Below are 27,877 nucleotides of genomic sequence, written 5' to 3' on the forward strand. Positions count from 1 at the left end.
TCCACATCATGAACAATATGGGAGCTCCTGCATTGTGTGAAGCGCTGAATGAGTTGCTTGGGGAGCCAATAAGAAGCTATCCCTTCCCTCAAGGAACCTACACCTTCACAGGGGGAGACAAGTAGATGTAAGTCGACAAATTTATGGGCCGTTCTATAGAGGTTGAAATTTCCCCGCATGCCACTCTGTTAGGAAGATCTGCCAATGAATCGTAGATGCTTGAGATACCATTTGATTATAATTGAATGGGAGAAATAACATAAAAGGCAAATGGTAGAAGTTGTTTTGATGAGAGACTGTGATTAAAGACTAAAGTAATTAAAGACTGCCATTTGGTGTATGTCAAGTCACTGGTAACCATTTTGTATCTCCCAGTACTTTTTAACAAAATTAAGTGTGTGATGACCCTCAGGTGAAATGATCTAAACTGGTTGAATGTTACTTATACAACACGGTGGCATGGCTGATGAATAACTGTTATTTTCCTCAAAATATTTGGGTGTTTAACTTAATTTCTTTTCTGATTGGTAGTATGTGATTTCCTTTCATTGATAATTTCCTGATTTTGTGCATTTGGATAATCTGGCTGCCACCACATAGTAATTCCATCATTTATCGCTCACTTTGTATGCAGGAGATTGAAAGACTCAAAAGTGAAAAGCCAACGTGGGAACGGAGACTACGATGGGAAGGCATGAAATCTGTTTTTGGGGGCCAGCCATCACTCCTATGGATAAATCCTTTTGCTGGATTTCGAATCAGGAGGCTTCTCCTTAGAGCAAAGAAAGGGGGACCAGAGTTTTCTGTTTGAGATCTCTTCCCATGCTGGAACTTGCAAATTTACCATAAAATATTTATTTGGGGTCTGAAAGGCTGTCAACATATAATCTGTGACCTGTCGGAACTGAAACTAATACAAACCGTTGCTTGTAGCAAGCAGAGTTTTATACATTTTTAGTCACGGAGATCATCAACTTTCCCAAATGTAAACTGGATGCTGTAATGGATTTTCAGCACAACCACCAATGGGAAGTGTACGGCCACGCTAAAGAAGCCAAATGTCATTATCCTACTGTGAGACTAATTATGATTTTTGTTAAATCCTTTTCATTTGATAAAATGTTGTTTAGGGTATTACATATGCTATTTTATTAAGATACTATGTACTGAACTATAGTTGTCAATCATGAAGACAAATACTAATGTAGGGGGAAACAGGTGAAAGAGAGGTCTTGAACTTATAGCTTCAGGGAGTTATCACCTCAGATCATTTATTGACTGCATTTCTGCTTGGCTTAACAAGACAGGGACATTGGCCCAGGATCGTTTCTTGCACTGAAGGTGCAAAAGTTTAGTGCACTGAGCAGCCCAGACAAGTCAGGTACAATTCTCTAATCCATTCTCCCCTCCCTGTACAGTTCCCCAGGAGAGAGCGTTGTCTTGCCCCTCAAAGCAATTTATTTATTTTACTCTCTCTTTCCCCCTGTAGAATGTAAGCTCCTTATGGGCAAGTGTCATGCCTACCAACTTTCCTGAGGGCTTAGTACAGCGCCCTGCTCACAGTAAACGCTCAAGAGATATCATTGATTGAGCGAGCAGCCTGCCTTTCTCCTTTTATTCCCTCTTTTGGGAGTAGATTTTTCCCAATGATATGGCATTTAATAACTGTGTATGGCAACAAAAACATTTTTAAAAACCTACTTTCAGGGAGGAGGGCAGCACTATGATTGTATCCTCCTGGGGGGTTAATTATGAATGTATTGCAGATTGGAGAGTAACCCAGTCCCAAGCATAATCACTCCTTTCTGGTCCTATTTTGCCCTTTTATTATTTTTTTTTTTTTAAACAAATGTGGACCTTGAGCACAGAGTCTGGAACTGATTTTTCAGCCAGTGTCATAATGAACTAGCAGCACTCTCAGTGAGAGGGCAGAGAGAAACCTTGTTTTGGCCCAATTTTTTGTGCGACTTCACATTTGAGAAGAAAAACACACCACGCTGAAGGGAAATTTCAATTTCATCAGCCAGCAGCAAGGTGATTTTAAGGAAATGAGTACTGTAGAATAAGCTACCTTTAGTAGCTTTGGTGCAAATGTTAAGGGGGAAAGCATGTATGTTGCCATTCTAGGGATAAACTTAACTGAAATAGGTCATTAGGTATGGTAGAACTAGAATTCCTTCTGGTGTCATCACATTTGTTCCTTTTACCCATGGGATGAATGAGAAACGGGAATCGTGATTCAGAGTTTAAACCGAAACCTGAAAAGTAAACGGCTCCCTCATTTCAGGTTTGCCTTAAAACATTTTCAGTTTATGTTTACTTGGCCAGTAGCTTCAATAGCCAGGTTATGAGCGTGTGGGTAGTAATTTGGTCCAAGGATCACTTACCACATTTTGTAAGTGGCTGGGGGCCAGTTGATGGTGAAGAGCATGGTCAGGGGGATTGTGGAAGAAGGTCGAGCTCTAGAAGAGCAGCCACTTTAATTCATGGTGGCTCCTTCCTGACAGCTATAATTAGTTAGGGAGCATGACTTGTCACTGGCCTTGGGGACATGGAGATTGCTCCCTAGGGCCGGAACCAGCAACAAGCCAACATGGGTAGAAGTGTCTTGCCCAATGTCAGCCCTCGGGAAAGATTTAGTCCTCTGGTGGTCCATTTTGGAGTGGGGAACCATCTTTTGCCTACCCCCTAGTCTTTAACATGTTCTAGGGCATTTCATCAGCTTACCTCATGGGCTAAAATAATGTGTGTTTCCCCCCGGGCATAAACTGTTTATCTGTGGAAAAAGTCTGTTAAAGAATATCTCCACCCTCCCCTCATCAGGGCCTGTACCACTGGAGATGTGAATTAACTAAGAGATCACTATACACAATCGCCAAATGAACAAAACTCTGTACAGTACTTCTGAATCTGTATTAAATATTTGCAAAAATGTATATAGTAGTAGGGAATCGGTGGGCCCGTTCAATGCATCACAGGTGAACAAAAATGTATATTGTATGTAACCTAGGTGATACGAGTGAGTTCCAAAATAATTGTGCATCTTCAGTTGCACAGCTTCCCTTGAGAGTGAAAACATGTTCTGAGCTTTGCCCTGAGGCTTTTAATATGTATATTCTGTGTGTCAAAAATTGAGAAATTCAAAGCGGTTAAATCCTGTGAGACCTAGCAAGTGTGTGTGAAATCGAAGTTTACTTGGCTTTTCAACCCCTTGTTATATTGTAATTTTTTATATAAAATAAAATAATTAATTGACAGCACTCACTGAGTGGGTTATTACGTGATGGGAAGTGAAATTGAAGCTCACCGGTGGACCCACCACGCTTCCTCGACTCCTTCCTTTTCACTTCAAAAACACACTGGCACTCTCGTAAACAAACTACTGTGGAACCTTGGGAGGTAGTGATTGGTGGCGATATAAGCCTTTGTGGACTGTACTAGTAGGAGTGTAAGCTCACCGTGGACAGGGTATGTGTCTTATGCTTCTTTCTGTTAAACTGTCCCATCTGCTAAAGGGAGAGACAGACCTAAAAATGCTTACAGATAGTCATCAGAGTAAATAATTGACTGTTCAGTTGATTATGCATTTAGATACAAGTGCTTAAGAGTTTGGGGGCAGTGGGGAGAAATATGGGCCTGTTGGACTGATTGAGGCATCCCAAACAGTGTATCTTCAATTTTGATTCTTGTGGATGTTAAGTGACATGTGAGGCTGGTGTCTGTGCCTGATTTTACAAGCAGGGCAATTTAAAGGGAGTAGGTACATGTTTAACTTTCCACTTGTTGAGGGGCCGAGTTAACCATGCCTCGAGGGCTGTTATACAGGGGCTAATTCGAAACTTTCTTTAGGTAATTGAACATTTGTACAACTGCACAAATTGAGTTCAGCTATCTCAGGCAGGCACACATCCAATTAGGTTCAGTGATCCAAAGCTTCTTGGTTAAGAAGCTTCTCTAGATTAAGCTCATTGTGGGCAGGGAATGTCTACTGTTGTACTCTCGCAAGTGCTTAGCGTAGTGCTTAGCGTAGCGTAGTGCACACAGCGCTCAATAAAAAAGATTGAAGTCAATTATATTTATTGAGCACTTACTATGTGCAGAACGCTGTACTAAGCTCTTGGGACAGTACAAAATAAGCAGACAAGTTTCCTGCCCAGAATGAGTTTATGCTCTAGAGGAGGAGATGGGCATTAATAAGAGTAAATAAATATATAATTTAAAGATATATACATAGTGCTGTAGGTTTGGAGAATATCAGGTGTCCAAGGTTCAGATTGAAGTGCAAAGATGAGATTGAAATGCAGAGAAGTTAAGGTCATGCCTCCTCCAAGAGGTAGTCCCCGATTAAACATTCTATCAATTATATATTAAATATTATTATAGTAATATGTCTCCCCCTTTAGACTGCCAGCTCACTATGAGTGGGGACTGTTTCTACCAGCCCTGCTGTACTGTACTCTCCCAAGTGCTTAGTGCAGAGCTCTGCACACAGCGCTTAAATACTACTGATGATGGGTGGCGATATAAACTCAGTGGATTGGCTTCTCGATCGCCTAATGTTTGGATATATGACTTTTGCTCCAGCCGCAAATAGTAATAATAATAATTACGGTATTTAAGTGCTTACTATGTGCCAAGCACTGTTCTAAATGCTGGGGTGGATACAAGCAAATCACGTTGGACACAGTCCCTGTCCCATGTGGGGCTCCCAGTCTCAATCCCCATTTTACAGATGAGGTAACAGACACAGAGAAGTGAAGTGACTCACCCAAGATCACACAGTAGACAAATGGAGCTGGGATTAGAACCCATGACCTTCTGGCAACAAAGTCCGTGCTCTATCCCCGTGCCATGCTTCTTTCAAGCTTCCATGACATTACTGTTGCTGGTCCAGGGTGTCATCTTTGACTGGGGATCTCCCCCCACCCAGCCCCAATGGCAACCAAACTTTCCACCGTGCTCTGGAAGCCGGGCTCTGACTAGACTCTGGTTCTCCCAGTCCCCAGCTGTAAATTTGGAGTCCTCCTTTCAGATCAGGCTGTCGGTCATGCATTTATGTGTGCTTTTAAGCTAGTTTAAGGCAGTGCTAGGAGCTGTATTTCTCAGACAGGCTGCATCTGGATAAGTGCACATGCAGGAGGATCCTAAAGCAGCAGCCTGTGTGTCTGTGAGGGACACCAGTGACCCCCGGCTGGTTGCTGGTCATTCATGGCATCTCACGTGCCTCGAATACACACTGCTGCTGATTTACTATGTTGCTTCCCATGTTCCTTTCTGGGAGGAGAACTGGCAGTGTCTGTGGAACTGTGTTAGGGCCTTTTGTGAAAGAAATATCTCTTCTCCGTCTCTTGAATTGAACAGGGTGACATGCAAAATCAGGGCTTGGTGGTGGGAGAAGAGTGCAACAGGAGGCAGATTATGAAAATTAGCTTTGTTTTCTTCCCCCTCTATTCCTGCTTTCCTTGTGGAGCCATTTCTCATCTCCATTTCACAACCAATTTGCTTTGCAACCTCGTTTCATATAACAAAACTGCACTCTTGCTTGATACTCTGAGAATCCATATGAGGTACTCATGCCAAGTAATTGAGTTGGGGGGCAATCCAAATCTCTGGGTTTTAATGTGATTTGGCTTTGTAAGTGGGATAATAGGATTGAAATTTTGAAAGATAAAAATAGACTTTCCATCTTCTAGGTTCTGTTTCAGTAAAATGGAATGGAAAGGCATCATTATAGAGTAGAGTGGCTGGTAGCAGTCAACTTCCCTATTTGGCTTTTCTACTGCTGTTTTGGAGGAATTTCAAAGACTCCAGGGCCATCGCCATGCGGTTATAACCCACTCTGCTCTCTCCTGATGCCTCCTGAGTACTCTGGAAAAAACAGTGGAAATAACACAAGACTAGGAGTCATGTGACCTGTTTTCCAATCCTGGCTCTACAACTTGTCTGCTGTGTGACCTTGGGTAAGTCACTTAACTTCACTGTATTTCAAATGGGAATGGGAATTAATTACCCTTTCTCTCCCTTAGACTGAACCCCAAGTGAGACAGAAACTGTGTTGGGTTTTAGATAATAATAATAATAATAAAAACTATGGTATTTGTTAAGCACTTACTATGTGCCAGGCTCTGTACTAAGTGCTGGGGTGGATACTAGCAAATCAGGGTGGAAACAGTCCCTGTCCTACGTGGGGCTCCCAGTCTCAATCCCAATTTTACAGATGAAGTAACTGAGGCACAGGGAAGTGAAGTGACTTGCCCAAGGTCACACAGCAGACAAGTGGCAGAGCTGAGATTAGAACCCGAGACCTTCTGACTCCTAGGCCAATCCTCTGTCCACTATGCCATGCTTCTTCTCATCTGACTGATGTGATTGAATTGCATCTATCCCAGTGCCTAGAACAATAGTTGGCTTATGGCACTTTACAAATATCAATCAATAATATTTATTGGGTTCTTTCTGTGTGTAGAGCCCTGTACAAAGTGCTTGGGAGAATACCAAATAACAGAGTTAGTAGACTCATTTCCCACCTAAAAGGAGTTTATTGAAATTATTATCATTAGGAGATGATAAGGGTTGGGATTTACAGAGCAGGTGATTTAGTGGAGCATTGCATCTATGTGAAGAGCATTTATTGACAGTTGTCAGTGAGCTTATGTAAAGAGGGGAAATAGTTACCCTTTACCCCCAGCTGTCCCTGAAGGTTGGAAACTTTGTCGTGGCATCTTGTGTACAGAATGATGATGTTGGTATTTGTTGAGCGCTTACTATGTGCAGAGCACTTTTCTAAGCACTGGGGTAGATACAGGATAATCAGGTTGTCCCACGTGGGGCTCACAGTCTTCATCCCCATTTTACAGATGAGGGAACTGAGGCACAGAGAAGTGACTTGCCCACAGTCACACAGCTGACAAGTGGCAGAGTTGGGATTCGAACCCGTGACCTCTGACTCCCAAGCCCATGCTCTTTCCACTGAGCCATGCCGCTTCCCTTGAATAAAATGACCTTTGAGTAGAGAGGGCTTGACTCTACTTGTGATTTGTCATGAGGTCAACACTCTGGAAACTAACTCTAGCTGCCATATTTTTGCCACCGGCATCTTACACCGGGATGTGCAGAGGAAGAGTTAAAACACATAAATGCTCCAGAAGTTTGATTGAGTATTCTTCTGAGCAGAGCGAGGTGTGCAGTTTTGAGTATTTAACATTGATCGGGATTTGAACGGCAAGGTGATCCACTACTATTGGCCTGTTGGTTGCTCCTATTTCAATTCCATCAATCATATTTATTGAGCACTTACTGCCTGCAGAGCACTGTACTAAGTACTTGGGGAAGTATGAGTTGGTAGACATGTTCCCTATCCACAAAAAACGTACAGTTCAATTGGGGATAGAAGCGTTAATGGATATGTGTGTAAGTAATGTGTTCCCTAGCCAACGTCCAGTTATCATGCCTGGCAATTATACGATCTTAAATTAATTAAGTCTGGCTCAAACACAAATATACTCCTCCTCGACCTGCCTCCTGTCTCCACCAAGGGAGAAAACTGCTGTATCTTTTGTATATGGATCTGGCAAACTGTAAAGACCCAATGCCCTTTACAATAGAGCTCGTTATTTCAGGTACCTGAGCACTGTAGACATGGTGAGTTCCTTGAACCAGAGAAATATAGGATTTAGGAGATGCATAAAGCTTCTTGATCAGCATATCTTAGCATATTCATTTCAGTGAGTGCCCAGGCTGCCAAAATGAGCTTTGCCAAGCTGATGGAAGAAAAACGGGTTAATGTCTGTGGATGTGTAAGGGTGCTAACACTTAGATAACTTACCCCGTTGGACTTTGCTTTCACCAATGTCTTGGCCAGTACTTGGACCTGTCCTTTCACCCCCCCCATTTTTTTAAAATAGTATTTGTTAATTGTATTTATTGAGCACTTCCTATGTTCAGGGCACCCTACTGAGCGCTTGGGAGAGTACAATAAAACAGAATTAGCAGACACATTCCCGGATCATAATAAGCTTTCAGTCAAAGTGCTTACTATGTGTCAGGCACTGTACTCAGTGCTGGAACAGATCCACTCTAATAATAATAATAATGATAATAATGTTGGTATTTGTTAAGCGCTTACTATGTGCTGAGCACTGTTCTAAGCGCTGGGGTAGACAGGGGAATCAGGTTGTCCCACTTGGGGCTCACAGTCTTAATCCCCATTTTACAGATGAGGTAACTGAGGCAGCGAGAAGTTAAGTGACTTGCCCAAAGTCACACAGCTGACAAGTGGCCGAGTCAGGATTCGAACCCATGACCTCTGACTCCAAAGCCCGTGCTCTTTCTACACTTCCTTCTCCTGACAATGGGAACCTCAGGACGGGGGCAGGAGTAGGGTAGCCACTGATGACCCATGCAGGTGTTGGACATGTAATGCACATGATGTCACACACCTGACAGAGGGAATGCAGCTTCATGTATTTTGAGACTTCCCTCACCTAAAGCGTTTCTATGGGACAACTGACCTCCCCCAAGTCCCAAAACTTTCTCCAGAGTTTTCGCCTACCCCTCCCGAGTCCCCAGCTTCCCAGGAGACAACTCTGAGCCATGGAACTCGGCTACAGGAGCTGAGGCACTGGGAAGATGAGAACTTAAAATGAAAATCGCAGCCCTGAAGACATCCCATGTTGTATCACTAACGGATGAGGGCAGGCCAGCTGAAAACCAAACTGTCCGATATATAATCGGACGAATGGCCACCCTAAGCAGTAGCCTCGACTTCCTATACTCCCCCAATTTCAGAATAACCATTGGGAGGGTAATGATGTCGCCATTAGTGGGGTAGCGTGAGCTGACCTCTGAGCTGGCCTCTGATGCATTGTTTTTCTCCTCCATTTCAAATAGGGTAGTCAGAGCTGAAATTTCAGATCCAACCCAGGCTGAAAACTTGGCATATGTAGTGGAGTGGTGGAAATCCAAAGAAAATTGGACATCAAAAGAGCCTTAGAAAACCTGGTCGTGAGTTGCAGTGCTTGATATCGTGGTATGTCTCTATAGTAACTGCTAGAATGACAGTGGAAGATTCAGGACTTCAGAGTCATCAGTAAAGCCAATTTCCATTTAGTGTGTTGCCATTTGGCCCAGTTAAAATGCCACATAGCAAAAGACAACAGGGGCGTCTGCCATAACTCTTGAGTGTGAAGCCTAAATCAAACCTTAAGAGGCAAGGCAACTCTGTTTTTCTGCCCAAAATTGTTCCGACATCTGATTGAAACAAAATCATCACCAAATGGGTCTTGCACATTTATTTTAAAAAAAGAAATCCAGAAATCTGAAAAGGGCACTTGTTAAGTAATGATACTTACAGCACTTCTGTTTACGGGTATTTACAAATACATCGGGCTGTACTTGAAAGTACATAAAAAGAAACAATGGAGACGGCATTGAATTTTAGGAGAAACCGCGCAAAACTGTTTACAAAAAGTAGTAATCAAAATGGAATGTTTTGCATGCCATTCATTTTAACCTTTTACATCGCTCAAATTTTGATTTTTGACTCTGGTAAATTCACTTTGAATAAGTTATGTGGGAGAAGGAGAGCAGAAATGGGACTTGGTAACTCTGGCTTGTTTTTCTGATCTGCCACCAACAACTTGAATAATCTTGGCAGGAAGATCCTGGTACTGGCTTTCTCCAGCCACAGTAGAGGTAATAGGTTTCCCTCCCCCTTGCCTCCATTCCTGCCCTGCTCCACTAGGTTCCTGCCCCATTCCTATCTCTGACTGTGAAATCACCTTCCAAGGTGACAGGAAGCCTGAGAGATTCTTCTGAGTTCCCTGAACAAAGGTATTTGTTATATAAAACATGGCCATTCTTCCATAGTTCTTAATTTTAAACAATGAAACTGAGTAATGGCCAAATTACAAATATAGGCATTTTGGTTAAAACAAAGTGATTACCCCCAAAATAAATGGTATTCTGTAATGCCAACCCACTAAGATTTTTTTTTTAGGATGCAAGTAAATACTGTTACCGGTCTACAGTGCCTTCCTTAGTATAGCAAGCTATACATTGCATTTTTCGTCCAATTTTGCTATCTGATTCTGTTTTGACTCAGCTAAGCTAAAGATCTAGGGTTTGACATTTGCAATTTATGCATCAGAAAAATTGATTTTGAAGAAGTTTGCTCATGAAGGCTAACTTGGAAAGCTGACTTATCTGGGGAATAAATATTAAAGAAACTTGAGATTGTGTGTATTTACCTTGATTCACAGATACAGGAGAATGGAATCATCGCTTGTTCATTAAATTCACTTGTCAGTAATACTGCACTTGTGAAGTTGTTCAGAGTAAAGCACAGTTCATAGCTTTATACTTACCACACTTTAAATTCCTAATTGGTTAATGTTTCCATTCATGTAGTGCTAGTCAACTTTTTAAAAATAAAATCATATCTGATGCATTTTTATAGGAAGCTAATTATGAAGCAATTTTTTTCTCTTCTTCTATAAGAGTACTTCCAAAGTTGTTTTAGCTTTTTCTAACTTCTACTCATTATAGGATATGGATAAAGTAACGTCCACAGGCTAATGTGGGCCACTTGTGTGTGTATATAGTCATGAGAAGCCTATCTTGTAATTTGGTGCAAGAATGTTGAATTTCTTTCCTATGGGGGAGTCAATTTTTCACCACCCTCAACAGCCGGTCAAGCAGCATCAGAGAAAGAGAGAAAGAAAGGGAGCAATCAGGCGGGCTATGAGGCCTCGAGATTTGCATTGTTTTGTCAGGGGATCTTTGCTTGTATGTTGAGCTCCTCTGTTGGCCAAGGAGATTCCAACTGATTATTCACACCCTTCTCAAGGCGGGGAGGCCTGGGAGAGGGGACACCAGTGCCGAGAGTGCTGCATGATGCCCTGGATTCTAGCCAGGGCGTCTTGATTTTCTATCCTTTCTCTCTTGTCCCTTTAGCTCCCAGCCCCCAAGCACTTGAGGTGGGAGGTGCTGGTTGAGGTATCTGGGGGGCCCACTTCAGGCTGGGAAAACTTGAAATAGGAGAAGCAGCAAAATCTGCAGTTCTTACACACCTGAATGTTGTTCTTCTTAAGGCCACTTAATTAAATAATAATTGTGGTATGTAAGGGTTTACTTTGTGCCAAGCACTGAACTAAGGGTGGAGGTAAATACAAGATGTTCGGGTCAGACAGTTCCTGCCCGGCATGACGCTTACAGTCTTATGGGGATGGAGAACAGTTATTTATTTCCCCATTTTACAGGTGAGGAAACTGAGGCACAGAGAAGTTGTGATTCCTTAAGTAAAAACATTGTAAATGTTCATTCCACAGCCATTTTAAAGAACCAAATTCAATTTTCCAGTAAACTCTTCTTTTCACCTTTTCTTTCAACTGGACTTGAAGACAACTCGTAATCCTTAAAGAGTCAGGTAACTCTTTGTGACCAGTCAGGGTGTGTCTTATTAGCCTCTAACAAACCTCCACAACAGAAAAACCTGACCTCGGGTATATATTTGCTAAATATAAAGCCATTAACTGTTTAGTGAGCATATGACAATTAAAAGATGAGTGACTCCTTTAAAGTATTTTTGTGGCTGGTAAGGGTGCTTGCATGCAGTTCATTTCTTGTTTTTTTTTTTTTTTTCAGCTGACCAGCCAAAAAGCATTTTGGAAAGGATCAACACTGGTTTACGTTGAACCAAACAGGTAAGCGTGCTCTCATATTATAGAAACTATTCATAATGCATCTCCAATTATATTGTTTGTGACCTGTCCCTTTTATAGAGAGGCAGAAGTGAGTTGCTAAAACCCAAAGATGTGTGGCTGGAAATAAATGGGACTTCTGTGAATAGAGCTACTTGAGATCGATGTTTGCTATGTTAGACTCCGTAGGTCTCTGTGTCACAAAATAGCCACCACCGAGTACTTCTGTCATTTCCAATAAATGACATTTGTTGTTTGGCTTCTGGTTTGTGATTAGTATGCCTTCTACTTAGGCATTTGAGAGTGCTTTCATCAATGAAAATATATGTATGTGTGTGTTTCCTTGGATTAAAAAGAAGTAACTGAAAAAGTTCAGAAACACCATATAAGTCTAATGTCATTTTCTTTCCAAAAAAAAGGTTGAACAGAATAGCGATCCTTTGGTACTAACTCCTTTCCCCTGCCCCCACTTCCACACATATTGACTGAAGACCAGAGGAAGAATTTGCTTTTTTAAAAAAATAACAGAGCAAAAAGTTCAAACCTTTGAAGACACTGCCATTCCATATCATATATTTATCTAAATTTAAGTATGGCTCCTCTGAATCATCATTCAGTAAGTTTGGATATTCATAAATCACAGTACTAAGTACTGCGTGTTGCACCATGCGTGAGACAGGAGAGCTTTGTGATCCAGACGCAAGGCGCTGTGGAGGAGAGTTGAGCCTTTGGTTTCAGACAGGTCGTATCTACAAATAGACCCTACTAGAACAGGCAATGGGAGTGTCCTTCGTTAGAAGTACCTGAGGTTTTTTTGACACTGCCATTTCGAGGGTCGTTGTCGCGATCATGTAGCAATAGGTGAGAGCTGTAGAAAGCACTTTACTCTTCTAAAACTTCTCTAAAAGTTAGCCATCTTGTGCTCTCAAGACCAGTGGAAGCACTAGAGAGTCAATGAAGCGATCCCAAGCCTGCTGGAAACCCAGGACAAGAAAGCTGAAGATAGCATCAGTGAAATGCCCGGTATTCCAGGCTCATTTCCCCCAGATCTGGGGCAGATAAGGGCAGGGGCCATTAATGCGTCACTGCAAAAGGAATGGGAAAGTCTCACGGTCGGCTTTCTGGGTGGCTTGTGTCCTTCGCTTGTGCTTTATAAAATCTCCTGTTTGGGAACAATGGCCTGAGGCAGCATCTGAAGCGGGGCCTCGGGTACCGTGGCTGGCCCCAGCTTGTAATCTTCGCTTCCGGGGCTGGTAGAAGGAGAGGAAAGGGGTGTGTCTGGAGATACTGGAAGTTGGGAGGAAAAGAAAAAAGCTTGGGATCAGAGAGTGCAAATGGAACCATTTTCAGCAATTTCCTTTTATTACCTTTGTGAGGGAGTTGGGACAGTGAGCTAAGAAGGACCGCACCCCTAGGTCAGAGGCTCAGCAATGGGCACATCCAGGTTTAGAACTGGGAGACCCTTGATTCTTAAACATTCCTTAGCCCACTGAGTTGTGAGTCAATTATGGTTTGTTTGAACCCATCCCAAGGAGCTAAGGATTCTTCTCCTTACTTACAGGAAAACATTCAAAGGGAAGGTGCTCCCTTTCCATAAGTTCCTTGAGGTCAAGGATCCTGGCTACTGACTCTACTGTATTCTCTCAAGTGCTTAGTACAGTGCTCTACACTCAGTAAACATCACTAATTAAGTTTGTAAAATGGCATTATTGTTCATTCAGTCATATTTATTGAGTGCTTACTGTGTGCAGAGCACTGTACTAAGAATTTGGAAGAGTACAATGTAACAAACTGACACATTCCCCGCCCACAACGACACAGGCAAGTGCCCACCCACGTTTCTAGAACGAAACATATAAATCGAGCAAAGAAATTACTTTAGCCCTGTGAGGGAATGACTTTGAGAAGAAATCAGCCCTGGGGAGATGCTGGGGCAGAGTCACTCGATCATCCTCTCCCACTGCCAGAGGTTTGTTTGGATCTGGCCCAATTCTCAGAAGACCCCAGAACAGCCCTGATTTTCCATTGCTTTGGACTGGGAAATATGAACCCAGAGGTCAAGCTTCATCTTCCTCAGTTGCTCCAAACCCAGAGGTCCCCAGGGCCTGCCCTGGCCCCACTCTCTGTCACTTGTCCTGAATTCTGTCAGCCTGTAGGGCTAGGAAAGCCAGACATTTGCTCAAAAAAATTCTTCCCCTCATCAGCCAGCCCCCTGAATGGGTGGGGAAGGATGGATTTCTATGCAGAGCCTTGGTCTTCAGAATCCATTTTGCCATCCAGTGACACCCTGGGAAACTGTTGCCTAAGCTTAACGAAGGTTTTTGTGCTCTTATGCTAGCATGGTTTCAGAGTTCCAATCTTCAAAACAAAGAAATGGCTGTTAAGTCATTTCTCCCAAGTAAAATCCAAACTCTCAAACCTTGGGTAAGAACAGGCTGTTGTACTCCTCTCCCTTCCCTGGCCTGCCTTCATTAAACATCGGTTACCTCTTCAAGGTAGGGTTCTTTCAGGGGCGATTTCGTTGGGACTGAATCATGGAATGTCACTAATTAGGCATTGCATCTAATCGTAGGCATATTCCCTCACTTTCATGAGAGACATTTGCTTGTTGAACTGTCTGTGCCACCCCCAACTCCAACCATATTTCTTGTTGCAAAATATTGACTTGCTTATTCCTGCAATATTAGTTGTGATTCACATGTGAGCCACTTGTGGGTCACTGGTTCGTTGAATACTTTTCACACTGAGCATCCTTGCAAAGAGTTGGGAGCAGGTGTGAGCCCGTTGTTGGGGGTAGGGATTGTCTCTATTTGCCGAATTGTATTTTCCAAGCACTTAGTACAGTGCTCTGCACACAGTAAGCGCTCAATAAATATGATTGAATGAATGAATGAAACATCCAAGTCTTGAGGGATGACTTTTCCACCCCTTGTCTTGGCCACTTGGCACTTCTGCCCACCCATCTAAGACTGGATTGGCCCCTTTGGCCTTCTGCATAGAAGCAGTGTGACCTAGTGAAAAGAGCAGGAGCCTGGGAGTCAGGGGACCTGGCTTCTAATCCTGGCTCCGCCTCTTGCCTGCCTGGTGTATGACCTTGGGCAAGTCACTTCACTGCTCTGTGCCTCAGTTTCCTCATCTGTAAAGTGAGGATGAAATACCCATTCTCTCTCCCCCTCAGAATGTGAGCCCCAAAAGGGAGAGGGACTGTGCGCGATCTGATTGTACTGCATTTACCCCAGCTCTTAGTACAGTGCTTGACACATAGTAAGCACTTAACAAATATCACTATCATTAGTTCATGGTAGCAGTTCTAAGAAAATCCAGGCACAAGACCTGCCTCAGTTTCCTCACCATGACTCTCAGGGAAAGAAGAGCATCTGTTGATTGGAACGGGAACCGAATGGATCACAGAATTGAGGGTGTTGGGAAGCATGTGTCCTGTGAGTGGCTCCAGGTTGAGGTTGGGTGGCCCAGGATGGTACTGTGGCATATCCATGACGTTGCCTGTACGGGGAAGAGGGAGCGGTTCTTAGGATTCCATTATGATCGTCATCATCAATGGTATTGGTTGAACGCTTACTATATGCAGAGCTCTGTACTAAGCTCTTGGGAGAGAATGATACAACAGAGTTGGCAGACACAATGAGCTTACAGTCTAAAGGGGAAACAGACGTTAATATAAATAACTCATAATACATAATTTAAAGATACGTTGCATGATGCCCCCCATCCTGTTAGCCAGGGTTACAAGCTGCTCATTTTAAAGATCTAGTCAAGGCAAACGGTCACGATGAACTTCAAGGTCCAACGTCCTTGAGTGTGAGTAGAAAGTGCAATAGGTCCAAGGACAGTGTAGTTTGGCCCAGGACGGACTGGAGCCCCAGGCTCCCTTCTTCCTACCTCCCAAAAGCATCTCCTGCAGCAGGCTGTCAATCCGCGCCACTCCAAAGAGCTTGACAAACTGGATCTGTTCTATCATCTGCCAGGTGATACTTTGCAGAGGCGGGAGGAGAAGTAGGATGTCGCTGAATCGCCCTCGGCAATCATACTGCCGGTCATTGATGTAATCCTCCAGGTTCACCTGGACCTGGAAACGCATATTTTTCACCTTGCCGGGATCACTCAGTCCTTTGCAGTCTGAGAAAAAAAGAGAGAAAGACACCGACAAAGGTGTTTTAAGTCATTGGCTTGCATCTCACCTTCAAAGGTCAGGTGGGTCAGTGCAGTGGACCAACAGGTCAGTGACTCAATTCCTGGGTTAAGCTTGGGATACTTCAGTAAAAGCTGGTACAAATACCATACTTTAACTCTATTAATTTCATGTATAGAGAGGGACAGCAAAGCCGGGAAACAAGTGCAAATTTGCTTTCAATGAAAGAGCTGCCTGTGGACTAGCAGCTGGAATTTCTGCTTGGTGAAATTCAACCCCAAATGCAGCTTTCTGGGGAAATGCCATGTTGTCTACCTGACTTATTGCACAGCTTAAAGGTACAAAACCAGAATGAAGACCATGGCCATCATTACTGGAGGGTAAGCTCTCTGTGGGCAGAGATGTGTCACTTCATCGCTCTGAATGTCTCAAGCACCTACTACCAAGCACTATATCAGCTTGGTGCTCAAAAATACTGTTATTACTATAATAATAATAATGACATTTGTTAAGCACTTACTGTGTGCAAAGCACTGTTCTAAGCGCTGTGGAGGATACAAGGTGATCAGATTGTCCCATGTGGGGCTCACAGTCTTAATGCCCATTTTGCAGGTGAAGCAACTGAGGCACAGAGAAGTTAAGTGATTTGCTCTAAGTCACACAGCTGACAAGCCAGGGCTCTTTCCACTGAGCCACACTGCTTCTCTAATAATAATAATAATCATTGTAGTATAAAGCACTAATTAGCTCATTGTGGGCAGGGAACATGTCTAACTTATCTATTATACTATACTCCCCCCAGTGCTTACTACAGTGCTCCGCACACAGTAAGCACTTAATACGCCTGATTGAGTGCCAGTTGTTGGGGAAGTGACAAGATAATCAGATTGGGAACCGGCTCTGTTCCACATGGAGCACACAGACTAAAGAGGTTGGGAGAACACATGTGGCCTAGTGGAAATAGCGTGTCTGGGATGGTCTAGGTTTTTATCCTAGCTCTGCCACTTGCATGACTTGCCTATTGTGTGACCTTGGGCAAGTTACTTAACCTCTAGGTGCCTCAATGTCCCCTCTTTTCTAGACTGTAAGCTCACTTTGGGCAGAAAATATGTCTGTTTATTGCTACCCCAAGCATTTAGTACAGTGCTCTGCACAGAGTAAGTGCTCAATAAATTTGATTGAACAAACTCATCTGTAAAATGGGGATTCAGTACCTGTTCTCTCTCCCCTTTAGACTGTGAGCCTCATTTGGGACAAGGACTTTGTCCAATCTGACTGTGCCCCATAGAGTACTTGGCACATAGAAAGCACTTAAGTACTGTAATAATTATTATTATGTTATCATCATTAAGTATTTTATCCCCAATTTATGAGGAGGAAAGTGAGGCAAAGAGACGTTGCATGGCTTAGTGGAAAGAGCATGAACTTGGGAGTCAGAGGACATGATTTCTAATTCCGGCTTTACCACCTGTCTGCTGTGTGATCTTTTACAAGTCACTTAACTTCTCTGTGCCTCAGTTACCTCATCTGTAAAATGGGGATTAAGACTGTGAGCCCCATGTGGGACAATCTGATTACCTTGTCTCCACCCCAGTGCTTAGAACAGTGTTTGGCACAGTGTAAGTGCTTAACAAATACTGTAATTACTAATTATTATTATTATCACACAGCAGGCAAGTGGCTCAAACCTAGGTCTCCTGTCTCCCAGTCCTGTGCTCCTTCCACTAGGCCGCAATACTTCTCTATAATAATAAATAATAATAAAGGTGGTATTTGTTAAGCACTCATTATGTGCAAAGCACTGTTCTAAACGCTGGGGGGATACAAGGTCATCAGGTTGTCCCATGTGGGACTCACAGTTTTAATCCCCATTTAACAGATGAGGGAACTGAGGCACAGAGAAGTTAAGTGACTTGCCCAAAGTCACACAGCTGGCAAGAGGCAGAGCCGGGATTCGAATCCATGACCTCTGACTCCCAAGTCCGGGCTCTTTACACTGAGCTATGTAGACTCTAGAACTTTAAGCTCGTTGTGGGCAGGGAATGTGTCTAACCAACTCTGTAATAATGTACTCTCACAAGCGCTTAGTACAGCGCTCAATAAATAGGACTGATTGGTTACTACTGCTACCACTTGGAGGAATCATGAAGGAGGACCCCCTTGATAGTTGTCTTAATTAAGAGATCGTGTCAGTGAACATCATTACCTTTTCCTTCTACTTCCCTAACTTTCTCCCTAGGTCCTGTTATGGTCTGCTTACCAATGAATGTGTCCAAATCTTACTTGAATTTACTGATATTTTAGGTCTGCACAGCTTCCTGGGCTAGCTGCTCTACAGTCAATCATATTTATTGAGCGCTTACTGTGCGCACAACACTGTAATAAGTGCTTGGGAGAGTACAATATAACCGTGAGGGAGAGCCCAAAGTCACACAGCTGGCAAGCGGCAGAGCCGGGATTCGAACCCATGACCTCGGACTCCCAAGCCCTTTCCTAATGGAAAGATTCTTGAGCCAGAAGTTAGGAACACATAATAATAATGTTGGTATTTGTTAAGCGCTTACTATGTGCAGAGCACTGTTCTAAATGCTGGGGTAGATACAGGGTCATCAGGTTGTCCCACGTGAGGCTCACAGTTAATCCCCATTTTACAGATGAAGTAACTGAGGCACAGAGAAGTGAAGCCACTTGCCCACGGTCACACAGCTGACAATTGGCAGAGCAGGGATTTGAACCCATGACCTCTAACTCCCAAACCCGGGCTCTTTCCACTGAGCCATGCTGACTAGATCAAACTACTTAGAGGTTTTAGATTCGAGTCAACTTACATCTGAATTGCACTGGGAAGCCAATGGAGAGCCAGCCCAGAGTGTAATGTACTGGTATAAATTACTCCTTTATTAATCCCCTCACTTTCCCAGTCTTGCTTTCCCATAAGCCACCTCAGTCATGTGCCTACCTGTCTTTCTGTTACAGAAAAGGCAAGGTTCCCTAGTGGAAAGAGCATGAGATTTGACTGGGGGCTCAGGAAGACTAGGTCACTAGCCCCAATTCTGCCACTGGCTTCCTGTGTGACTTCGGGCAAGTCAGATAGCCTCTCTGAGCCCTACTTTTTTCATCTGTAAAATGGGGATGTGATAGCTGCTTTCTCCCTTTCTCTTAGATCACAGTGAACCCTGTGCCTGATAAGGATTGGGTCTGAGCTGATCATCAGTAAGCGCTCAATAAATACCACTGATTGATTTTGTTTCTATTCCAACCCTTAGCGTATAGTAAGAATTTAATAAGTATCATCATGATTATTGTTGTATTCACTTGAATCTTTAATTTAAATCCTAGCTGATTTTGTCTTCCATTTTCCTCTAATAAAAAGGACCAGGAGTCTTGACCAGTTTTAAGATCTAGTTCTAATTTGTTTTTTTGTCACCTGAGTCCAAATCCTCATGAAATGTTCCAGTCACCTTGAGCTGGCTTCCTTGACTGGGCACGCCCCATAATGCGTCCATTAGGTCCTCTCTCTCCAGCTCTATTAAACTGACTGGAATCCATTGAGGCACATTGCTGGACTGTTTGCTTTGTTATTGCAGCTGCTGTTATTACATAGCCCTGGCCCTCTAAGAAGCTTCCTGTCACCCTGGAGTCAAACCAGGAATCCACAGTCCAACCAATTCAGTCAGAGCTGTGCCCTTCTGGCTTCTGTGAAAACCTGAGATTTGGACCTTAACTTTTTTTACCTCTTTTTCCCTGACCTCGGGTAGATAGTAATAGTTATGGGAAATTGCTCCGGAGTGGATAACTAGATTTGGACACTGAACTGGGATCAGAAACTCATATGTCCCATTCCAAGATCCATCCTAAACTTTACATTTGTGCCTCGATTTTCCCCTTGGTAGAATGGGATTGCCCATCAAAGGGATTGAAACAGAAATGTCACTCAAAGTTGGCCCCAACTCTGGTTTGGGTGTTGAGATACTTGTAAGAGACCATTGTTTCTGTTGATTTTTGACTTTTGAATATTTATAATTAAACAGGGAGGAATAATAAATAAGGAAAAATGATAGAATATGTTTTAGGAGTTAAGCAATACTACATTAATACTTTATTAATAAGAAGACGCTCTTAATAATGTTGATCCCAAAGAAGGTTGTATCCTGACTCATTCCCTCTGCCATACCCATCATGCCTGTATCCCTGCCAAAGCAAATGGAAATTAATGGTTGTGCTATCTTGTATGAGATGCCTGATAGTGAGGTGCTGAGGAAGACACTTTCTGAGATATCTGAAGACTTCATTCCTATGAGGAGCAGCTTGGCCTAGTGGAAAGAGTATGGGCCGGGAACTCAGAAGACCTGGGTTCTAATCCCAGCTCTGCCCCTTACCTGCTTTGTGACCTTGGGTGAGTTACTTAACCTCATTGTGCCTCAGTTTCCTCATCTGCAAAATGGGAATTAAATATCTGTTTTCCCTCCTATTTAGACCGTGAGCCCCGAGTGAGACTTGATTATCTTATATCTACCCCAGAGCTTAGTACTGTGCTTGTGGTATTTGTTAATAATAATCATGGCATTTAAGTGCTTACTATGTGTCAGGTTTTGTACTAAGCGCTGAGGTAGATACAAGGAAATCAGTTTGGACACAGTCCCTGTCCCACATTGGGCTGACAGTCTTAAACCCCATATTACAGATGAGGTAACTGAGGCACAGAGAAGTGAAGTGACTTGCCCAAGGTCACATAGCAGGCAAGTGTCAGAGATGAGATTAGAATCCAGGTGCTTGGCATACAGTAAGTGCTTAACAAACACCACAGTTATGTGCTAAGCAAAGGAGTAGATAAAGGACAGACATGACAAATTACCCTGTAGGTAGAGAACTGCACAGGCAGGCCCCCTACTAACCAGATGAACCTTGGACTCTGGCCTGAATAGTGCCAGAGGACATTTCTTCCCAGAAAAGTGGAAAAACAGAACTCATACCACAAAGCAGAAAGCGATGGGCTGCCCTCATTTAGAAGAAATCTTATTGCTCCATTAGGCGAAAGCAATGTACTTCTATCAGTGTTCCTCATCTAAGGAACAGGAATAAATGTAGACTTTTCTTCTATCTATCACAGAACTGATTAATTATCCAAACACTCTCTGTTTCTTCCTCCCTCTTCCCTCTTCCTTCCCATTCTATCTTTCTTCTATCAACTATTCTGCCATAGGTTTCTGTTCCCTGGCTTTCTCAAGTGGTCCCAGTTCCGGAGTAGTGATTTGTAATTCTCTTACCTGGATCAAAGAATATTATGGCTTTCAGACAAGCGTATTCATTCTCATCAATCTGGATTTCCCTCAAGGGCTTGACCAACTCATCCAGTATTCTGGTAGCGACACGAGCAATCTCCAGTTCCGGGCAGTGCATGGGAATGATGAAGTCATTTCCTGGGGAGGACAGAAAACACCTTGGCATCACCCTTGGCCTGGAGACCATCTGGGCCCCCTTAGCACCTGTGGAAACATCTGGAATCTCTTTGTTTCTCTTCCCAGGTGGAGAAATCATCACCCTCTTGCATCCTTTCCAGTTGGAAAGGACTGTTTCAGCCTTAGACTTTGAGAGAAATCAGGGCGTGAGCAAGCCCAGGCACTCTGAAAAACTGACTGCCTACACTCACAACCCTGTTGCTCTTCTTCCTTAGCTTCCATTGGAAAGTTCTTCACCTGGGCAGGGAAAGTTCTGAGGGTTAGTTTTAAAAAAATTCATTTTTCTTAATTATAAAAATGAAACTCATCTAAAGGCTAAGTGAAAGGCTGCTCATGTAACTATTTTCTTATAGCCAAGATGGATCTCAGTGACTTTCCATTGCAGAAGAGAACCACAAACATCCCCAAATCTGAGCGCTCCAATTCTCATTAGCAATTACTGGGATGCTTTAACAGAATCCTGCACAAACACCCTGCTCCCAAATCATCCCACACCACTGAGGCAAGAGCATTTTCATTCATTCATTCAATCGTATTTATTGAGCACTTACAGTGTGCAGAGCACCATACTAAACACTTAGAATGTACAATTTGGCAACAGATAGAGACAATCCCTGCTCCATTTGACATTTATATACTGTCCTTCATTTATGACAGTGATACTACTGACGGTGAGGCTCTCTTCGTGTGTGCTAGTGCCTGGAAAGACTGATGGGTGACCCAAACTCTCTAATGCACTGTGTGTAAAAAATGAAGACTTGCTATGTTAATGGATTTGGCCTATCCAGGGCAAGCCTCTGTGTTTGAGCCTGCCTCTCGGATTCTTGATCTTGGCCAAGTCACCACTCAAGGAGGGCAGCCCCTCTCTTGATTGCTGCCTGTTGGAAAGTCTGTACACTGCAAGAGTCTTCAGACAGTCCACTGCTACATCACACGAAGGCTGTATTTTGCTGTCTCCAAATACTGCAATCGATCAAGACAGTGGTATTTATTAATACTGCGTGCAGAGCACTGTACTAAGCGCCTGGAGAAGTACAACACATTCGGTAGACACATTCTCTGCTCACCAGGAGCTTACCGTTTAGAGGAGACAGACCAAATAGATTTTGGATATGTACCTAAGTGCTGTGGGGAGAATATCAAGTTTTTAAAAGGTACAGTGCATTCTGCCTTCCTGATTTGCATGTGGCCTCTTTGAGGACATCATAGAGCAGGAGCTTTGATATCCTGTGTTGTCCACAATCTCACCTGACCTGCTCAGTGGAATTGTGTTATTCTGGGCAGTATTTCAATGCTGCAAGCTGCTGCCTTCTAAGACCTTGCTGTAGGTAATCCTTTCCTGCCATTTGAGATGTTGAGTACAGTTCATCTGTACCACTGGTGATACAACTCTCCGGAGAAGCAGCTTGGCCTAGTGGATAGAACTCGGCCCTGGGAGTCAAAAAGACCTAGGTTCTAATCCCAGCTCTGTGACCAGTCTGCTGTTTGGCCTTGGACAAGTCACTTAACTTCTCTGTGCCTCAGTTACCTCAGATGAAATGGGGATTAAGACTGTGAGCCCTATATGGGGGCCATGGACTGTGACCAACATATCTACCCTGGCTTAGTACAGTGCCTGGCACATAGTAAGCACTTAACAAATACCATTAAAAAAAACCCTCAAGAAGGTGGCTGCGCCTTCTGATAGGTCAGAGTCTCACAGCCATATAGAAGATTGGACTCCACAATAATTTTATAGCCCTTCAACTTGAAGTGGTGCCTTGTCGAACATCTGTTCATAATGCTGGCCTTTTTGATTTCTACTTCCGGTGTGCCCATGTGTTATTGGATAGTGCACTGACTAAGTAGCAGAATTTAGTGACAGTATTAAATTCTTTGCTGATAAAGATTATTGGTTTTGTCTGGATTTCCTAGGTGTAAACTGGTGATCTTATCTTAGAAGTGAAAATGTGGTTTTTTCCTTAGAGAAGATAGCGGCAAGAGCATGGGCTTGGGAATCAGAAGACATGGGTTCTAATCCCGGCTCTGCCATTTGTCTGCTGTGTGACCTTGGGCAAGTCACTTAACTTCTCTATGTCTCAGTTACCTCATCTGTAAAATGGGGATTGACAATGAGCCCTGTGTGGGACAACCTGATTACCTTGTATCTATCCCAGTGCTTAGAACTGTTGGTATTTGTTAAGCGTTTACTATGTGCAGAGCACTGTTCTAAGCGCTGGGGTAGATACAGGGTAATCAGGCTGTCCCACGTGAGGCTCACAATATTAATCCCCATTTTACAGATGAGGTAACTGAGGCACAGAGAAGTGAAGTGACATGCCCACAGTCACACAGCTGACAAGTGGCAGAGGCGGGATCAGTGCTTGGCACATAGTAAGTGCTTAACAATAACCATTATTATTAGGGAAACTTCCTAAAATCTCCACTTTAACACTTAGGGTCATTTTGAAAACGTCTCCTGTAATAAAGATGAAGCATACACAACCATTTCTGTGATCACTGATTAGAAAACAGAGGGGCAGAGGGATATACAGAGTGTCAGTAACGTTAACTCAACCTTCTAAAGGTCGAGGAGAGAGGAACAAAACAGTAAACTGGTCCTCGGTGCAAGAAGATTCCAGAGGAGGTACAATTAGAAAGTTGTCCTTGCTTGAAGAGAAATGGCAACCTGCCACCAGACACCTGTATTGGGATTACCCACCTGCTAGCAGTTCCTGTCTGGCTCTGGGATATGGCACAGAACCCTGGCACTTTCATAAAGCCTGTCAGCTGGATAGTTCAAAATAACTGGCAAATCAATGCCACTTTCTCTGGTTTTATTGGAGGAGAAATGGAAGTCTGCCTAAGGTCACATAAGGCCACACGACCCCAAAGCAACAGTTTCAGCATAACCAACGACAGGAATAAAGTCAAAAACACTGTGTCAGAATTTCTGTTCAAGAATCCATTTGGTGTTTTGGAATATGGTCAGTTGGTGGAGAGAGGGACTAAATGAATTAGTTACTAACTAGGAGGTGTTTTCTCAAAGCCTAAAAAAACAGTGATCTGACTAACTCGACCTCAGATTCCCAAAGCTCTGACTGCTTGTAGCCCAAAGTTTAAACCCTAGATGAACCTGCTATGGCGGTACTGACGCCCTGCCCAGCAGCTGTTGGCCCGTGATTCAGCTCCCTTACCTATCACTTGTGGACAGGAAATCCAGGATGACCAGCCTGACCAATGATGGGCTGGCCTTGGGCAGACCCAGGAGCAAGCTTCTCTGTCCTGGGAACAGGTCCCCGTCCTCTTCCCATCCTGCTCTCAGATTCATATTACAGGCCAGTAGGGACAGCATTTTTATTTCCCTACATATATAATCCTAATATATATATAGGCTGCTACATATATAATTACATACCTAGTATATATTACCTTATATATACACATATTATAGATGTTCTTCAGGTTTGAAGACACTTCAATTTTGTGATTTTTATTATTATGTGGGTTAGGACTGACTGCCCAAGATTATGTGCATTTGAAAATTGTCTTTTACTGTACTGGTAACATTTTTTAACCCCACAGGGTCCTGGTGCTGTTTTCATTTCTCCCTTGTGGTTATTATTTTAGCAGCGTGGCCCAGTGGAAAGAGCACGGGCTTGGGAGCCAGAGATCATGGGTTCGAATCCCGGCTCTACCACTTGTCAGCTGTGTGACTGTGGGCAAGTCACTTAACTTCTCGCTGCCTCAGTTACCTCATCTGTAAAATGGGGATTAACACTGTGAGCCCCACGTGGGACAACCTGATTCCCCTGTGTCTACCCCAGCGCTTAGAACAGTGCTCTGCACATAGTAAGCGCTTAACAAATACCAACATTATTATTATTATTATTATGTGGGACAACCTGATTACCCGTTACCTACCCCAGCGCTTAGAACAGTGCTCTGCACATAGTAAGCGCTTAACAAATACCAATATTTTATTATCTTTATTGTTGTTGTTAAGCACATACTATGTGTCAAACACTATTCTAAACACTGGGTAATCACATTAATCAGATTGGACACAATCCCTATCCCATATGGGTCTCACAGTCTATGCATTGGTCATATTATTTTTATTATCCCATTGTTGGTTGTTGCTAGGATAAACTTAGAGGGTGGAAGGCAGAGGAAAAGCCTGTGAAAGACTGAGAAGGATTGACCACAGAGATAGGAGATCCAGGAGAGAACAGTGTCCATGAAGCAGTGGTTAGATAATGCATCCAGGAGAACGGGGAGGTCCACAGTGTTGGAGGCAATTTGAAAAGTTGAGGAGGATCAGGATGGAGTAGAGGCCATTGGCAAGAAGGCAGTCATTGCTGACCTTAAGAGAGGGTAATTTCCATGGATTGGAGCGGGGTGGAAGTCAGATTGCAGGGGATCAAGGAAAGAATTGGAGGAAAGGAAGTGGAGGCAGTGGGTGTGGACAAAGAGGAGTTTGGGAAGGAAGGTTAGGAGGGAGATGGGGTGATAACTGGAGGGTGCTGTGGGGTCAAGAGGGTTCTTTTTTGGGATAAAGGATACATAAGTATGTTTGAAAACAGTGGGGAAGGACTCATTGGAGAGTGAGCGGCTGATTACAGTGGTCAAGGAAAGAAAATGAAAGGGGACTAGTTTCAATAAAATGCAAAGGCATGCGTTTGGAGAAGAAGGTGGAGGGGGTAGATTATAAAATTATATGAGAAACTGCTTGGGAAGGATGGGATGGGGGAAAAGGAAGCTGGGGTTATAGGGCTGTGGTGAAAAAGGACCGGAATGGGGGCAGTGAGGAAGGGGCTTGAGGGGACTTGGTGAGGTCTGAGAATTATGAAGTCTTTACAAAAGATTTTCTGCAGTTTTAACATCTTAATCGGGTGTTTCCTGTGATTAATTGCAAGACCGATTGCAGATCCTTTCAGGAAGGTGAGAAGGAACACAACCAGTCAAGGGGATCTTTGACTGTGGATAGGCGAATGTTGACCTGTAAATAGACCAATGTGTTGAGGTGAAAACAAGAAGTTGTGTATGTAAACAGACTGCTAGTTTTCACCCCTGAGTCCCACTGCCACACCTGGTCTGTGTTCTGTGCTGGGGCAGGGCAAGGTCCAAACTGATGAAGGAAATGGCTCCTCCTCAGCTTCCCTGCAGGCAGAGAGGCAGAGAACCAGGCAGGTAGGCCTGTAGACCAACGTGCATCTACAGGCCTACCTGCATTTCCCATGTCAGTTTCAAACCTCTGGTCTGGGAATTTCCCCAGTCAATTGTGGCTGCTGGTCCAAGGATTTCTGCAGCTAATCCTGGCCGCTGGTTGGAGAATTCCCACAGCCAGTCCTGCCCACTGGTTGGAGAATTGCTGCAGTAAATCCTGGCTGCTGGTCGGAGAATTTCCTCAGTAAACACTGGCCGCTGGTCCGAGAATTTCTGGAGTTGGTCCTGGTTGCTGGTCGAATAATTTTCTGCAGCTGGTCCTGGATGCTGGTTGGAGAATTTCCACAGTAAATTCTGGCTACTGGTCAGAGAATCTCTGGTAAGCCTTGGCCTGGTCGGAGAATTTCCGCAATCAGTCCTGACTGCTGGTTGGAGAATTGCTGCAGTAAATCTTGACTTCTGGGTCGGAGAATTCCACAGGCAGTCCTGGCCATTGGTCCGAGAATTTCTGCAGTCGGTCCTAGCTGCTTGTCAGAGAATTTCTGCAGTCAGTCCTGGAAGCTGGTTGGATAATTTCCGCAGTAAATCCTGGTCACTGGTCAGAGAATTCTGCAGTCAGTCCTTGCTTCAGATCGGAGAATTTCCATAGTCGATCCTAGCTGCTGGTTGGAGACTATCTGCAGTAAATCTTGGCCACTGTTCGGAGAATTTCCGCAGCCAGTCCTGGCTGCTGGTCGGAGAATTCTGCAGTCGGTCCTGACCACTAGTCCTAAGATTCTTGCAATTATTCCCAGCTGCTGGTCGGAGTCTTTCCACAGTTAGTCCCGGCCACTTGTCCGAAGCTTTCCATTTTCCAACCCACTGTTGCCATCCTGAGTTAAGGCTGTAGCATCCAGAGTTGCCCATCCACTTCCTCATCAAACAGAAATTCCTTACTGTTGTCTTTAAAGCAGTCACCTTGCCCCGTACTATCTTAACTCACTGACATCCTACTAATTATTGTTATTATTATTGCAGTATTTGTTAAGTGCTATGTGCCAAACAGTGTGCTAAATTCTAGGGTAGATACAAGATAATCAGGTCCCACGTGGGGCTCACAGTCTAAGTAGGAGGGAGAACACGTTTTGAATCCTCATTTTACAGATGAGGCAATTGAGGCTCTGAGAAGCTAAGCGACTTGCCCGAGGACAAACAGCAGATGAGTGGCAGAGCCGGGATTAGAACCCAGGTCCACTGACTCCCAGGCTTATGCTTTTTCCACTAAGTCATGCTTCTTCTACTACAACCCACTTACACTCATTTACTCCTCTAACCTTAACCCATTTACCATACCTAGATCTCTGGTTTCAGATCCCTCGCCTCTGGCCTGGAACTCCCTCCCCCTTGGTCTCTGACAGACCACCACTCTTTCCACCTTCACA

General features: G+C 43.7%; 2 protein-coding genes across 2 annotated transcripts in view; one reads left to right on the top strand and one right to left on the bottom strand.

Moving 5' to 3' along the window:
- ZDHHC7 (zinc finger DHHC-type palmitoyltransferase 7) overlaps window positions 1–3,261 on the top strand; it is a 51,250-nt gene extending 47,989 nt beyond the window's left edge. Inside the window, exon 8 of the mRNA XM_029075211.2 lies at window positions 635–3,261. Coding sequence (XP_028931044.1) covers window positions 635–811 — 177 coding nt within the window. The 3' untranslated portion in view covers window positions 812–3,261. The remainder of the gene's footprint in view (window positions 1–634) is intronic.
- A 6,014-nt stretch (window positions 3,262–9,275) lies between these two features.
- LOC100079085 (hepatocyte nuclear factor 4-beta-like) overlaps window positions 9,276–27,877 on the bottom strand; it is a 73,660-nt gene continuing 55,058 nt past the window's right edge. The window contains exons 7-10 of the mRNA XM_007671653.3: window positions 21,117–21,269; window positions 15,600–15,836; window positions 15,051–15,203; window positions 9,276–12,986 (exon numbers count right to left, since the gene is read on the bottom strand). Of these exons, the coding sequence (XP_007669843.1) occupies window positions 12,850–12,986; window positions 15,051–15,203; window positions 15,600–15,836; window positions 21,117–21,269 (680 nt within the window). The 3' untranslated portion in view covers window positions 9,276–12,849. The remainder of the gene's footprint in view (window positions 12,987–15,050; window positions 15,204–15,599; window positions 15,837–21,116; window positions 21,270–27,877) is intronic.

Source organism: Ornithorhynchus anatinus, chromosome 11, assembly GCF_004115215.2.
Source record: "Ornithorhynchus anatinus isolate Pmale09 chromosome 11, mOrnAna1.pri.v4, whole genome shotgun sequence".
Taxonomy (NCBI): domain Eukaryota; kingdom Metazoa; phylum Chordata; class Mammalia; order Monotremata; family Ornithorhynchidae; genus Ornithorhynchus; species Ornithorhynchus anatinus.